Source organism: Heptranchias perlo, chromosome 3 (genome assembly GCF_035084215.1).
Source record: "Heptranchias perlo isolate sHepPer1 chromosome 3, sHepPer1.hap1, whole genome shotgun sequence".
In the NCBI taxonomy this organism is placed as follows: domain Eukaryota; kingdom Metazoa; phylum Chordata; class Chondrichthyes; order Hexanchiformes; family Hexanchidae; genus Heptranchias; species Heptranchias perlo.
The window spans coordinates 35507863-35521246 of record NC_090327.1 but is presented as its reverse complement, the minus strand read 5'-3'; the positions used below and the strand labels follow the sequence as shown (position 1 = coordinate 35521246).

General features: G+C 44.7%; 1 protein-coding gene across 1 annotated transcript in view; it reads right to left on the bottom strand.

The window, feature by feature from the left end:
* The window catches only part of LOC137311965 (ALS2 C-terminal-like protein), a 134920-nt gene that overhangs the window by 5224 nt on the left and 116312 nt on the right, over positions 1-13384 (bottom strand). The window contains exons 22-27 of the mRNA XM_067978779.1: positions 10219-10275; positions 8105-8281; positions 6469-6511; positions 3783-3844; positions 3257-3406; positions 2290-2386 (exon numbers count right to left, since the gene is read on the bottom strand). Of these exons, the coding sequence (XP_067834880.1) occupies positions 2290-2386; positions 3257-3406; positions 3783-3844; positions 6469-6511; positions 8105-8281; positions 10219-10275 (586 nt within the window). The remainder of the gene's footprint in view (positions 1-2289; positions 2387-3256; positions 3407-3782; positions 3845-6468; positions 6512-8104; positions 8282-10218; positions 10276-13384) is intronic.

Below are 13384 nucleotides of genomic sequence, written 5' to 3'. Positions count from 1 at the left end.
CATGGGATCTTTAATGTCCTTCTGAATCATACAAACAGGGGGATGGGACCTCCGATAATGCAGTACACCCTCTGTACTGAATTGGATTGTTAGTCTACATTACCTACTCAAGTCCAGGAATTGAGACTCGAGCCCACAGTCTTGAGGGGAGAAATGATATTAGTAAACAGTTTTGTCTTTAGAGCCATTGATATTATTAACGTGGCTCACTTTTGCCTGAGTAAGAAAGTCATGGGTTCAAGTCCCACTCCCCAACCTGAGCACATAATGTAGGTAAACACTCCAGTGCAGTACTGAGGGAGTGCTGCATTGTCAGAGGTACCGTCTTTTGGATGAAACGTTAAACCTGTTCAGGTGGATCCCATGGCCTGACTTGAAAAAAGAGCAGAGTGTTGTTCTGGCTAGCACTTCTCCCTCAATCAAAAACAGGTGCAGTTCTGAATGAGTCCTGCATTGTCAGAAATTATGTCTTTTGCATAAGTCATTAAACAGAGATCCTATCTGGCTGTTCAGATAGACATTAAAGATCTTGTGGTACTATTTAAAGAGGAGCAGAGATTTCTCCTGGAGAACTTTCATCCCTCAACAAGATTAACTGGCTATTCTTCTCGTTGAAGCTCATGGGACCTTGTGTGTGTAAAATGGCTGCCATGTTTGCTTACATAACAACAGTAACTGCATTTCAAAGTAACATGTAGCACTTTGGGATGTTTCAGAAATGATAAGGCACTAAAATAAATGTAAATCTTTCTTTCTCAATTTCTGTCCCCAGGAGCTTACATATTGTCTCACCCCCATCTCAAACTGCTGTTTTGCTTTTTGAACAAAAAGTGTGGAATACATCTTTTTAAAAATTCATTCTCGGAATGTGGGCATCGCTGGCAAAGGCAGCATTTATTGTCCTTCCCTATTTGTTACTGAGTGTCTTGCTAGGCCACTTTTCAGTGCAGTTAAGAGTCAACGCCATTGCTGCAGTCACACATATGTTCTTATCCTGTCTAGTCTAAGAAATAGGAGCGGGAGTAGGCCATCCGGCCCCTCGAGCCTGCTCCACAATTCAACAAGGTCATGGCTGATCTTCTACCACAACGCCATTTTCCTGCACCGTCCCCATATCCCTTGATGCCTTTAATATCTAGAAATCTATCGATCTCTGTTTTGAATGTACTCAATGACTGAACCTCCACAGCCCTCTGAGGTGGAGAATTCCAAAGAATCACCACCTTGAGTGAAGAAATTTCTCCTCATCTCAATCCTAAATGGCCTACCCTTTATCCTGAGACTGTGACCCCTGGTTCTAGACTCCCCAGCGAGGGGAAACATCCTCCCTGTATCTACCCTGTCAAGCCCTGCAAGAATTTTGTATGTTTCAATAAGATCACCTCTCATTCTTCTAAACTTTAGAGAATACAGGCCCAGTCTACTCAATCATTCCTCATACGACAATCCCGCCATCCCAGAAATCAGTCTGGTGAACCTTCGTTGCACTCCCTTCTATGGCAAGTATATCCTTTCTTAGGTTAGGAGACCAAAATTGTACACAATACTCCGGGTGCGGTCTCACCAAGGCCCTATATAATTGCAGTAAGACATCTTTACTCCTGTACTCAAATCCTCTTGTAATAAAGGCCAACATGCCATTTGCCTTCCTAATTGCTTGCTGCACCTGCATGTTAGCTTTCAGTGACTCATGTACAAGGTTACCCAAGTCCCTTTGAACATCAACATTTCCCAGTCTCTCACCATTTAAAAAATACTCTGCATTTCTGTTTTTCTTACCAAAGTGGATAACTTCACATTTTTCCACATTATATTCCATCTGCCATGTTGTTGCCCACTCACTTAGCCTGTTTATATTCCCTTGAAGCCTCTTTGCATCCTCCTCACATTCCCACCTAATTTTGTGTCATCAGCAAACTTGGAAATATTACATTTGGTCCCCTCATCCAAATTATTGATATCGATTGTGAATAGTTGGGGCCCAAACACCGATCCCTGCATAAGGACGGCAGGTTTACTTCCCTAAAGGAAGTTAGTGAATCAGTTGAGTTTTTAACGACAATCTGACAGCTTCATGGTCACTTTAACTGATACCAGCTTTTTATTAATCCTGAATTCAAATTCTCAAACTGCCATGGTGGGACTAAATGCTTAAAATGTACACTAAGTTATCCCTTGTTTCATTTGGGGGCACTCCAACTTCACATTGAGGGCTGATTAATTCCACCTATCTTTGTGCCACCAGGAAGGATCGCTGCTACATAGGCTGTGCCTTCTATATTAACTTACGTCAAGAGCAGTAAGCAGGAAGTCATTCATCCCGCCCTCAGTGGAAGGGTCCATCATGTCTCGTATTAAGTGGAGTTCTGCACCCAGGTGTAGGATTCTATAGTGAAGAGAAAATGAAAGTCAAATCTCAGTCATTTTTGTTTTGCAATAGTGCTGGGTGAGGGCAATGCATGAAATTGCTATTTCAGCAAAACAACACACTGCTAAAACAATCCCAGGTTAGTCAATGCATGGATTAGAAACTGATTAAAGCGCCCTCTATGCTACCACATCAAGCATTCCTAGGTCAGGTACAGCAGGGATTAGATACAGAGTAAAGCTCCCTCTACACTGTCCCAACACTCCCAGAGTAGGTACAGCACAGGTTAGATACAGAGTAAAGCTCCCTCTACACTGTCCCATCAAACACTCCCAGGGTAGGTACAGCACAAGCTAGATACAGAGAAAAGCTCCCTCTACACTGTCCCAAACAATCCCAAGCAGCGGAGGAGGCAACTGCAAAGGGAGGTCTATAAGGATAGTTATATAGAAAAAGTTATTCTGGGACATTATTTTGAATTAAAAAGTATGGAACTAGGACAAAGTGCACAGGTTCAAATTGGTAAAAGGCAAACTTCAGACTAATGTTAAGATGTTCTTCACCAGTGATCACAGATGTAATGGACTTCTAGGTAGGGTAATGGTGGCAAAAGTCCAGGAATCAGTTTACAAGCAGTTGGACACTAAAGGGGAAGGCCATTCAGCCCATTAGGAAAAACAAAGTCTTCCCTCCAATCACAGCAACTAACTTGTTAATAGTCATGTGCTTGATCCTACATTCTTAAAGGGGTAATGTCCTAATTTTTTTTTTATTATGCTCACTAATCAATAGTTTTCCAGAGCAGTGCCTTCTTTTCAATACATATCACATCCCAGGTGTTACAACTCCTTCAGCCCATCACAATAATATGAAACTTCTTCCTCTTACCTTGCCCTGCAAACCACGTAAACCAGCAGCGGCAGCAGGTCATCCATGGGAAGATTGTATTCCCTCTCTAGCACTCGGGTTACCGTGCTTTCAATCTCATGATAGGTTTTCATGATGGTGTCCAGCTTATCCTGAGGGTCTGCTGTAGTACTGCAGAGATAGTTTTATATTTGCCGAATTACATTTTTGACAGCATTGTCACAATTATAAGGTTACGAAACTTTGTTTATGTTCAAATCTCGGGTGACAACCATTAAAGGGATAGCAACTCTAAGGGTTTAGTGTCGTGAGTGTTAAAGGAGGTGATAACAATAGTGGTCAGTGCTTTGAATATTGAAGGAGATAGTACATCAATGATAAATTGGGTGGTCTCCAAGCAACAGCATGATGCAAAGACCTGTGTTACTAAAGGTATGAAAAGATGTTCCTCAAAGGATTGATGCTACACATCATGGTATCACTTCAGTACTGTCCTTTCAATGACATACCCATTCAATAAAACCAGTCACCCCTTCTCAGTGCTCACCTTATTTTTTGGAAACACAAGATGGCGGATGTGAAGCAAACATCTTTCACGATGGACATTCTCTGTATACAAAACACAAGATTTTCCAGCTTTAGTGTTGTACAAACATGTACTGTTAATCCACCACCATGTTTACCCTCCATTACAATCCCAGTTGCTGTTATACTAAATCCTCTGGCTGGGAAGGTTTGAAGGATCACAGAGGGCTTCCAAACTGCCCCTCTCAGTTTCATCAGCCCACTGTATATGTGCAGCAGGCAAACCACTCATCTCCGTAGGGTTTCAAATTCTCCTAAATTAAAAAATGACAAGAATATAAAATTATCCCTATTAAATTCCTTAATTATTTTAAATACCTTGATTTGATCATCCCTCAACCGTCTCAACTCAAGGGAATACAGTCAAGTTTATACAACTTGTCATAATTTAACCCTTTAAGCCCTGGTATAATTCTGGTATATCTGTGCTTCCAAGGCCAATACATCTTTCCTCATGTTCGGTGCCCAAAATTAAATGAAGTGCTCTAGATGGGCTCTGTACAACTGAAACATCAGTTTCTCCCCTTTATCTCAACAGGACTGGAATACAAAAGACAACATTCCATTTGTCTTTTTGATTACTTTTTGTACCCATGTACTAGCTTTTAGTGATTTGTGTATATGGGACACCTAAATTCCTTTGCTCCTCCACAGCTCCTAGTCTCTCACTATTAAGAAATTACTTTATCTCTCAGATCCAAAGTGGATGACCTCACACCTCACATTAAACTCCACCTGCCATAGTTTAGCTCACTCAATTACTCTATGTGTTTCTGTAACTTCCTCTTCCCATCCATACAACTTACTGTTCCTCTTAACTTAGTCTCTTATCTGCAAACTTTGATATAAAACTCTTTATTCCTACATCCAAGTCATTAATATATATGGTGAAGAGCTGTGGCCTCAGTTCAAATCCCTGGATAACACCACTTGCATATCCCACCAATCAGAGCACGAATGCTTTATCCGAACCAGTTACCAACCCATATCACAATGTTACCTCCAATTACATGTGCTTTCATTTTTGCCAATCTCTTGTGCAGGACCTTATTGAATGCCTTCTGGAACCTTATCAAAAGCCTTCTAGACATCATTTGACATTCCCCTTACCACCATGCTGGTGACCTCAAAAATTCAACTAGATTAGTCAGACATGACCTACCCTTCACAAATTCATGCTAACTCTCTGATCAACTAATACCTCTCCCAAGTGCTCAGTCACTCGGCCTCTGATGATAGATTCTAGTAACATCCCCACAACTGATATTAAACTGATTGGTCTGTAGTTAATCGGTTTCTATCAGTTTGCAATTTTCCAATCCAAAGGCACAATTCCTGAATCTACAGTGCTTTGGAAAATTATGACCAATGCATCTGCAATTTCCTCACCCATTTCTTTTAATGCCCTAGGGTGGAGACCACCAGGTCCTGGAAAATTGTTCATCTTATGTCCAATTATTTTCTTCATTACCATTTTGTTACCTACAATGAATCAACTACGCTCCTTCCCTTGACTTATTTTTAAGATACCTTGTACTGTTGGTATTTTGGCCTCTCCTCCTCCACTGTGAAAATTAATATAAAGTATTTATTTAACAAGTCTGTCTTTTCCATATTATCGATTATAATCTCACCTGCATTTGTCGCTAATGGGCCCGCAATGACCTTTACTACTATTCCTCTCAATGTATTTACTAAAAAAAAACTTTTGCCGTTATCTTGAAAATCCCTTGCAAGTATTTTTTCATATTACCTTTTTGCATATTTCATTACATTCTGGTATCCTTTTGTTGCTTTTTAAACGTCTCCAAGTCCACTGGATTTCCTTGGATTTGTGTAAGCCTTTTCTTTTAGCTTGATACTATCTCCTATCTCATTTGTTGACTATGGTTGCTTATCTACGCATGTGAGCTTTTAGGCAAAGCCTAAGGCAGGTGTCTGATTAACATATTTAAATCAGGGTCCTACATTGGTTGTAGAACCCCGATGCAATTTTTGTATTTCACTGGGCAGAACGTGTACAGCTGCTCAGCCAAACTGCGCATTAAGTGGGTGAACTAACGATCCTTAAAGGGACCGCTACAGGCCACTCCAAAAAAAACTCTGGCACTGATCTTTGTGGGGCCAGAAGAAGTGTGAATGCTTCCACCACCAGCCACCAGCCACCAGCCGCCCCCCGCCCCCCGCCCCCACTCCGTTTTAAGTGTCGACTTCCCATCAGCTTCATGGAGGAGCCACTGGATTCCCCACCTCCCCCCACCCCGATCCGTCAGCCAATCACACGTTGAAATGAGGCCCGGCCATGAAAATGAGTGGACCTCTCACTAGTGCCAATGGGCGTGCAGTGCACGCTGGACATGCACTACATCTGAATATCAACCTCAGTATAGCTTAAACCCAAACTCACTATGATGCACCAGTGCAATATTTCCATTTCCCACACCAGCCATCCTTGTGGCCTCTATGAATGAGATGAATTGTGGCTATTTGTGTGCTACAGATCTGTAGTTAGCAGCAGCAAGATTGAGACTGTCCCAAACTTGTTTTAGTTAGAACACTTGCACCCAATGGAGAGGAGATTTTCATCCCTTCAGTCTCCTCTCTCAAACCCAAGTCTTGGAGGTAAAAGGACAATATTGCATTCTAACCTGGTTGTTTGTCAGATGGAGGTCTTGAAGTGGCCACAGGTTCCTGTGAATTAAACAAGAGCACAACCATTTAGATAAAGAGGACAAGTTCATTATCTTTTATTTATTTTTATCCATTCTTGAGATATGGGCATTTATTGCCCTTCGCTAGTTGCCCTTGAGAAGGTGGAGGTGGGCGTTGGTTCTTGAACCGCTGCAGTCCGTGTGGTGAAAGTGCTCCCACAATGCTGTTGGGTAGGGAGTTCCAAGATTTTGACCCAGCAATGAAGGAACAGCGATGTATGTCTAAGTCAAGATGGTGTGTGACTTGGAGGGTAACTGATGGTAATGTTGCTCCCATGCATCTGCTGCCCTTGTCCTTCTGGGTGGTGGAGGTCGCAGGTTTAGGAGGTAATGCTGAAGAAGCCTTGGCGAGATGCTGCAGTGCATTCTGTAGCCACGGTGGGCCAGTGGTGGAGGGAGTGGATGTTTAGGCTAGTGGATGAAGTGCCAATCAAATGGACCACCTTGTCCTGGATGGTGTTGAACGTTTTGAGTGTTGTTATACTCTCCACTTGGCTGGATGGGTACAGCTATAACATCAAACTCCTGACTTGTGCCCTATAGTTTGGGGAGTCAGGAGATGAGCCACTCACCGCAGACTACCCAGCCCCTGACCTGCTCTAGATATGTTAGCAGTTTGGACAAGATTCATCGTCATAACCAGACTGAACAATGTTCGCTCGATTTTAAAAGTAAAAAATGGGTGGATTGGGGGTGGGGGGGCATTGAAAATTGGCACCATTTCAGACCTGCCCCCCACAGCCCACCTCCAACCCGTCTATTTCTGGTTTTCACCGGGGTGGGACAAGGGGTGGGCGACCAACCTGCTCTCAGGAGGCAGGCCAGGCCTTAGAACCTTTCAAGGAGGCTACAGGCCTCCATTTTTAACTAATTCCCCAATTCAACCACGGGGGAGCTGGGATTCCCGGGCCTTCTGCTTTACGCCTCGTGAAAGGAGGCAAGAAGGCCTAAGACTGCAGGTAAGTGCCTAGAAAAGCACAGCTTGTGGGCCTGGAGGAGCAGGAGTGCTTCCCCCAGGTCCAACAAGCCCACCTGCACCTCCCCCCCCCGCCCCACCACCGATCGCGGACCTCCCCCCTCCCCCCCAACCCCAATCCCACCCCCATGACCCGCGACCCCTGTGCCCACCTATACCCACCCATGCCCCCCCTCCATTCCCCGCCCCTGCCCCCACCATGCAAATAAAAACTTACCTACAGACGTCCTATCCCTGGCTGGTCTCCCGTCTGACTGAGACCATCCTGTCACTCAGGCCGGTCAGTCGGACGGGAAACCGACAAAAAAAAACAAAAGACATCCTTACATCAAAATCGTAAGGACGTCTGGGAAACCCGTACTAATGGATTTCCCAACCTCAAATTGACCCCTCCGCCCCCTTCCCCGCTCTGTTTGAAAATTGAGCCCCGTGTCCCAGTAATGAAAGTAACACTTGCATTTATATAGCCTCACTACATAACATATTATCGTATCTTAAAACATTGCACAGAATGAATTACTGTTGAAGTTCAGTAGGTAAACATGACAGCCATTTAGCACCTCAGATCAAGGTCCACTGACAGTAGTCCACACTTACTTTTGTACCTCTAGGAACTCCAGGAGCTTGGTGTCAGAGAGAAGCTCCAGGTGCAGTATTCCCTTCCAGTACAGTGAATCCTCTGCCTCATGGTACAGCATATACAGCATGAAGAGATCAGGGTAGAACCGTGGCAAGATCAGGGGAAGAATCACCGTGTAAGCATTTAGGTCATTTCTACAGGCACAAAAATAGACAACAATAAATAGAAATGGCTTCCTTTCTCAGAATCTGCCCATCCATTAAAATATTAATGACAGGAATTAACCCTTCAAGTTGCAAAACAATGGCAGCATTATTTCTTTAATACATAGAGCACATCACAAACTTGTATATATGATGCAAATTCAGGACTAATGACACAAAGGACATCTTCACAGTGATTTAATATCTGGAACAGGCAGCAGAAGCAAAATCTCTGGAATCAATCATTCAAGAGGCAGTTAGATACTATATTGGGGGGATTATTTATTTTATTTTTTTATTCGTTCACGGGATGTGGGCGTCGCTGGCAAGGCCGGCATTTATTGCCCATCCCTAATTGCCCTCGAGAAGGTGGTGGTGAGCCGCCTTCTTGAACCGCTGCAGTCCGTGTGGTGACGGTTCTCCCACAGTGCTGTTAGGAAGGGAGTTCCAGGATTTTGACCCAGCGACAATGAAGGAACGGCGATATATTTCCAAGTCGGGATGGTGTGTGACTTGGAGGGGAACGTGCAGGTGGTGTTGTTCCCATGCGCCTGCTGCCCTTGTCCTTCTAGGTGGTAGAGGTCGCGGGTTTGGGAGGTGCTGTCGAAGAAGCCTTGGCGAGTTGCTGCAGTGCATCCTGTGGATGGTGCACACTGCAGCCACAGTGCGCCTGTGGTGAAGGGAGTGAATGTTTAGGGTGGTGGATGGGGTGCCAATCAAGCGGGCTGCTTTATCTTGGATGGTGTCGAGCTTCTTGAGTGTTGTTGGAGCTGCACTCATCCAGGCAAGTGGAGAGTATTCCATCACACTCCTGACTTGTGCCTTGTAGATGGTGGAAAGGCTTTGGGGAGTCAGGAGGTGAGTCACTCGCCGCAGAATACCCAGCCTCTGACCTGCTCTCGTAGCCACAGTATTTATATGGCTGGTCCAGTTAAGTTTCTGGTCAATGGTGACCCCCAGGATGTTGATGGTGGGGGATTTGGCGATGGTAATGCCGTTGAATGTCAAGGGGAGGTGGTTAGACTCTCTCTTGTTGGAGATGGTCATTGCCTGGCACTTATCTGGCGCGAATGTTACTTGCCACTTATCAGCCCAAGCCTGGATGTTGTCCAGGTCTTGCTGCATGCAGGCTCGGACTGCTTCATTATCTGAGGGGTTGCGAATGGAACTGAACACTGTGCAGTCATCAGCGAACATCCCCATTTCTGACCTTATGATGGAGGGAAGGTCATTGATGAAGCAGCTGAAGATGGTTGGGCCTAGGACACTGCCCTGAGGAACTCCTGCAGCAATGCCCTGGGGCTGAGATGATTGGCCTCCAACAACCACTACCATCTTCCTTTGTGCTAGGTATGACTCCAGCCACAGGAGAGTTTTCCCCCTGATTCCCATTGACTTCAATTTTACTAGGGCTCCTTGGTGCCACACTCGGTCAAATGCTGCCTTGATGTCAAGGGCAGTCACTCTCACCTCACCTCTGGAATTCAGCTCTTTTGTCCATGTTTGGACCAAGGCTGTAATGAGGTCTGGAGCCGAGTGGTCCTGGCGGAACCCAAACTGAGCATCGGTGAGCAGGTTATTGGTGAGTAAGTGCCGCTTGATAGCACTGTCGACGACACCTTCCATCACTTTGCTGATGATTGAGAGTAGACTGATGGGGCGGTAATTGGCCGGATTGGATTTGTCCTGCTTTTTGTGGACAGGACATACCTGGGCAATTTTCCACATTGTCGGGTGGATTTATTTATTGGATTCATTTTGCTGGGGGCAGTGCACTCAATTTTGCTCGCTGTTTGTTCAAATTGAAGAGAATTTACATTACCGTCTGTGCTAATAGGCAGGTACAAAAAGGTAAATGGAATGTTGGCCTTTATCTCCCCATCCAATCGGTTCATCAATTAATGATGGGATGTTAAAATTGGGTTTACCTGATTGTATCTTCAGGGGGAGAATGTTCTTCCTCCAGTGATATGGGCAAGAAATAGCTGGAAAACAATAGAAAGGCACACTAAAGTCTCCTTCAGCCAAGTCAATAGTTCAGAACTATCAGTCTATCAAAGCCTAATATGTAGCTCGTTGAATGAGGACAGGAGCATATTCCCCTATCATGATCTTTCATGTGCAGTGATATTTGCCATCTGTGCTTACGGTTAGAGAATGGATATTGAGTTAGGAATCGAAGGTTCATTGGCACGCCATGGAACTGTATCCAGCAGGTCATCACAATCAGGAGAGGTAAGGTAGGGGAAGAAAATTGGAGGAATTCTACTTCAAGGAGATCCGGCCCCCTCACCATGTGCATTTTCCAGCAGAAGTCACTAGATAGCAATTAGGAGCATGAACCCTGCTGATTTCTTGCCAACCCCAGGCTGACACCAAGCTCAGGATCTGAGAGAGAACTCTTCACCATTGCTTTGGCTAAAGCCAGCTAACAGACCAGAGATTAAGCCCAGAACATTTCTAGTCCGTGTGACTCAGTACCACACCGGTTATTGTATTTACTGTCTGAGCCATCAGAGGAACCTTACCGATGTTCCATGAAGCCCCCTCTCTCCCTTCCATCCACCAACTCATACTCAACACGTACTCTTGCTTAGCTAGAACCTGCTCAGCTGTTGAGAGCTTTGGAGATCCGTGGCCAAGCCACTCTACAAGGAGTACGGAGGAATGTCAATCCTTTAACAATGTTTCTGAGCTGAGAAATGTTAGTCCATCCAGTTCCTGTTGCATAAACCATAATAATTTTGCTGATTTCCCATAATCTGTTCTTTCCCCATGACAAAGCCATTACACATGTGCAACACCAGTCAGGTCTCCTCTTCCCAAGCCCTCCTCATGTGCCAAAGTTGAGCTGGCTGAGAGCATTTATAGGATAGCAATGGAGGTTTATTGGACCTCCAAACAAACCAAAACTTTTCTTTATCTCAATTATTGAGCAGTCTATCCTTACACTTGTTCCAAAGGATTGTTTTTTATTATGATTCTCTTTGTTCGGACAATGAATTATTGTTGAATTCCTCCAATCAGGTTTCTGCCCCTGCCACAGTACTGAAACTGCCCTTATCGAAGTCACAAATGACATCCTATGTGACTGTGACCATGGTAAACTATCCCCCCTCATCCTTCTCGACCTGACTGCACGGTTGACCAGACCATCCTCTGCCAACGTTCTTTTGGATATATATTAATGACCTGGACGTGGATATACAGGGTATAATTTCAAAGTTTGCAGATGACATGAAACTCAGGAACGTAGTAAACAATGTGGAGGATAGTAACAGACTTCAGGAGGATATGGACAAACACATGCCAGATGAAATTTAACACAGAAGTATGAAGTGATATATTTTGGTGGGAAGAATGAGGAGAAACAATACAAACTAAATGGTCAAATTTTAAAGGGGGTACAGGAGCAGAGACACCTGGGGGTGTGTGTACACAAATCTTTGAAGGTGGCAGGACAAGTTGAGAATGTTGCTAAAAAAGCGTATGGGATCCTGGGCTTTATTAGTAGAGGCATACAGTACAAAAACAAGGACGACATGCTAAACCTTTATAAAACACTGGTTAGGCCTCAGCACCACACTTTAGGGAAGATGTCAGGGCCTTAGAGAGGTTGCAGAAGAGATTTACTAGAATGGTACCAGGGATGAGGGGCTTCAGTTACGTGGAGATACTGGGGTCATTCTCCTTAGATCAGAGAAGGTTAAGAGGAGATTTGATAGAGGTGTTCAAAGTCATGAACAGTTTTGATAGAGTAAATAAGGAGAAACGGTTTCCAATGGCAGAAGGGTCGGTAATCAGAGGACACAGATTTGGTGATCGGCAAAAGAATCAAAGGCAACATGAGGAAACATTTTCTTTTAAACGCAGAGTTGTTATGATCGGGAATACACTGCCTGAAAAGGTGATGAAAGCAGATTCAATAATAACTTTCAAAAGGTAATTGGATAAATACTTGGAGAAAAAATTTACAGCACTATGGGGAAAGAGCATGGGAGTGGGACTAATTGGATAGCTTTCAAAGAGCCGGCACAGGCACGATGGGCTAAACGGCCCCCTTCTGTGCTGTAACATACTATGAATGCCTCTCTCCTCTGTCACCCAGCTGGGTGGGACTTGCCCTCATCTGGTTCCATTCCTTTCTATCCAGTCATAGCCAGAGAATCACCTGCAATGGCCTCTCCTCCCGTTCCCGCACCATTACCTCTGGAGTCCCCCAAGGATCTATCTTTGGCCCCCTTCAATTTCTCATCTACATGCTGCCCCTCAGCAACATCATCTGAAAACACATCAGGTTCAATGTGTACACTAATAACACCCAGCTTTACCTCACCACAACTGTCTCGACCCCTCCACTGTCTCGGATTTGACACTTGTTTGTCCAACATCAAGTACTAGATGAGCAAAAATTTCCTCCAACTAAATATTGGGAAGATCAAAGCCATTTTCTTCAGTCCCTGCCACAAACTCTGTTCCCTAGCCACCAACTCCATCCCTCTCCCTGGCCACTGTCTGAGGCTGAACCAGACCGCTGGTAACCTTGGCATCCTATTTGACCCTGAGATGAACTTCCGACCACATATCCGCTCCATCACCAAGACCGCCTATTTCCACCTCCGTAACATCACCTCTAGACTTGACTATTCCAATGCTCTCCAAGCCAGCCTCCCATCTTCCGCCCTCCATAAACTTGAGCTCATCCAAAACTTTGTTGCCCGTATCCTAACTCACACCAAGTATCGTTCACCCATCCCCCCTGTGCTTGCTGACCTGCAATGGCTCCTGGGCCGGCAACACCTCAATTTTAAAATTTTCATCCTAGTTTTCAAATCCCTCCACGGCCTCGCCCCTTCCTAACTCTGTAACCTCCTCCAGCCCTACAAGATCTCTGCGCTCCTCCAATTCTTGCCTCATGCGCATCCCCTATTTTAATCGCTCCACCATGGGTGACCGTGCCTTCAGCTGCCTAGGCCCCAAGCTCTGGAATTCCCTACCTAAATCTCTCCACCTTTCTCTCCTCCTTTAAAACGCTCCTTAAAACTATCTCTTTGACCAAGCTTTCGGTTACCTGTCCAAATATTTCCTTATGTG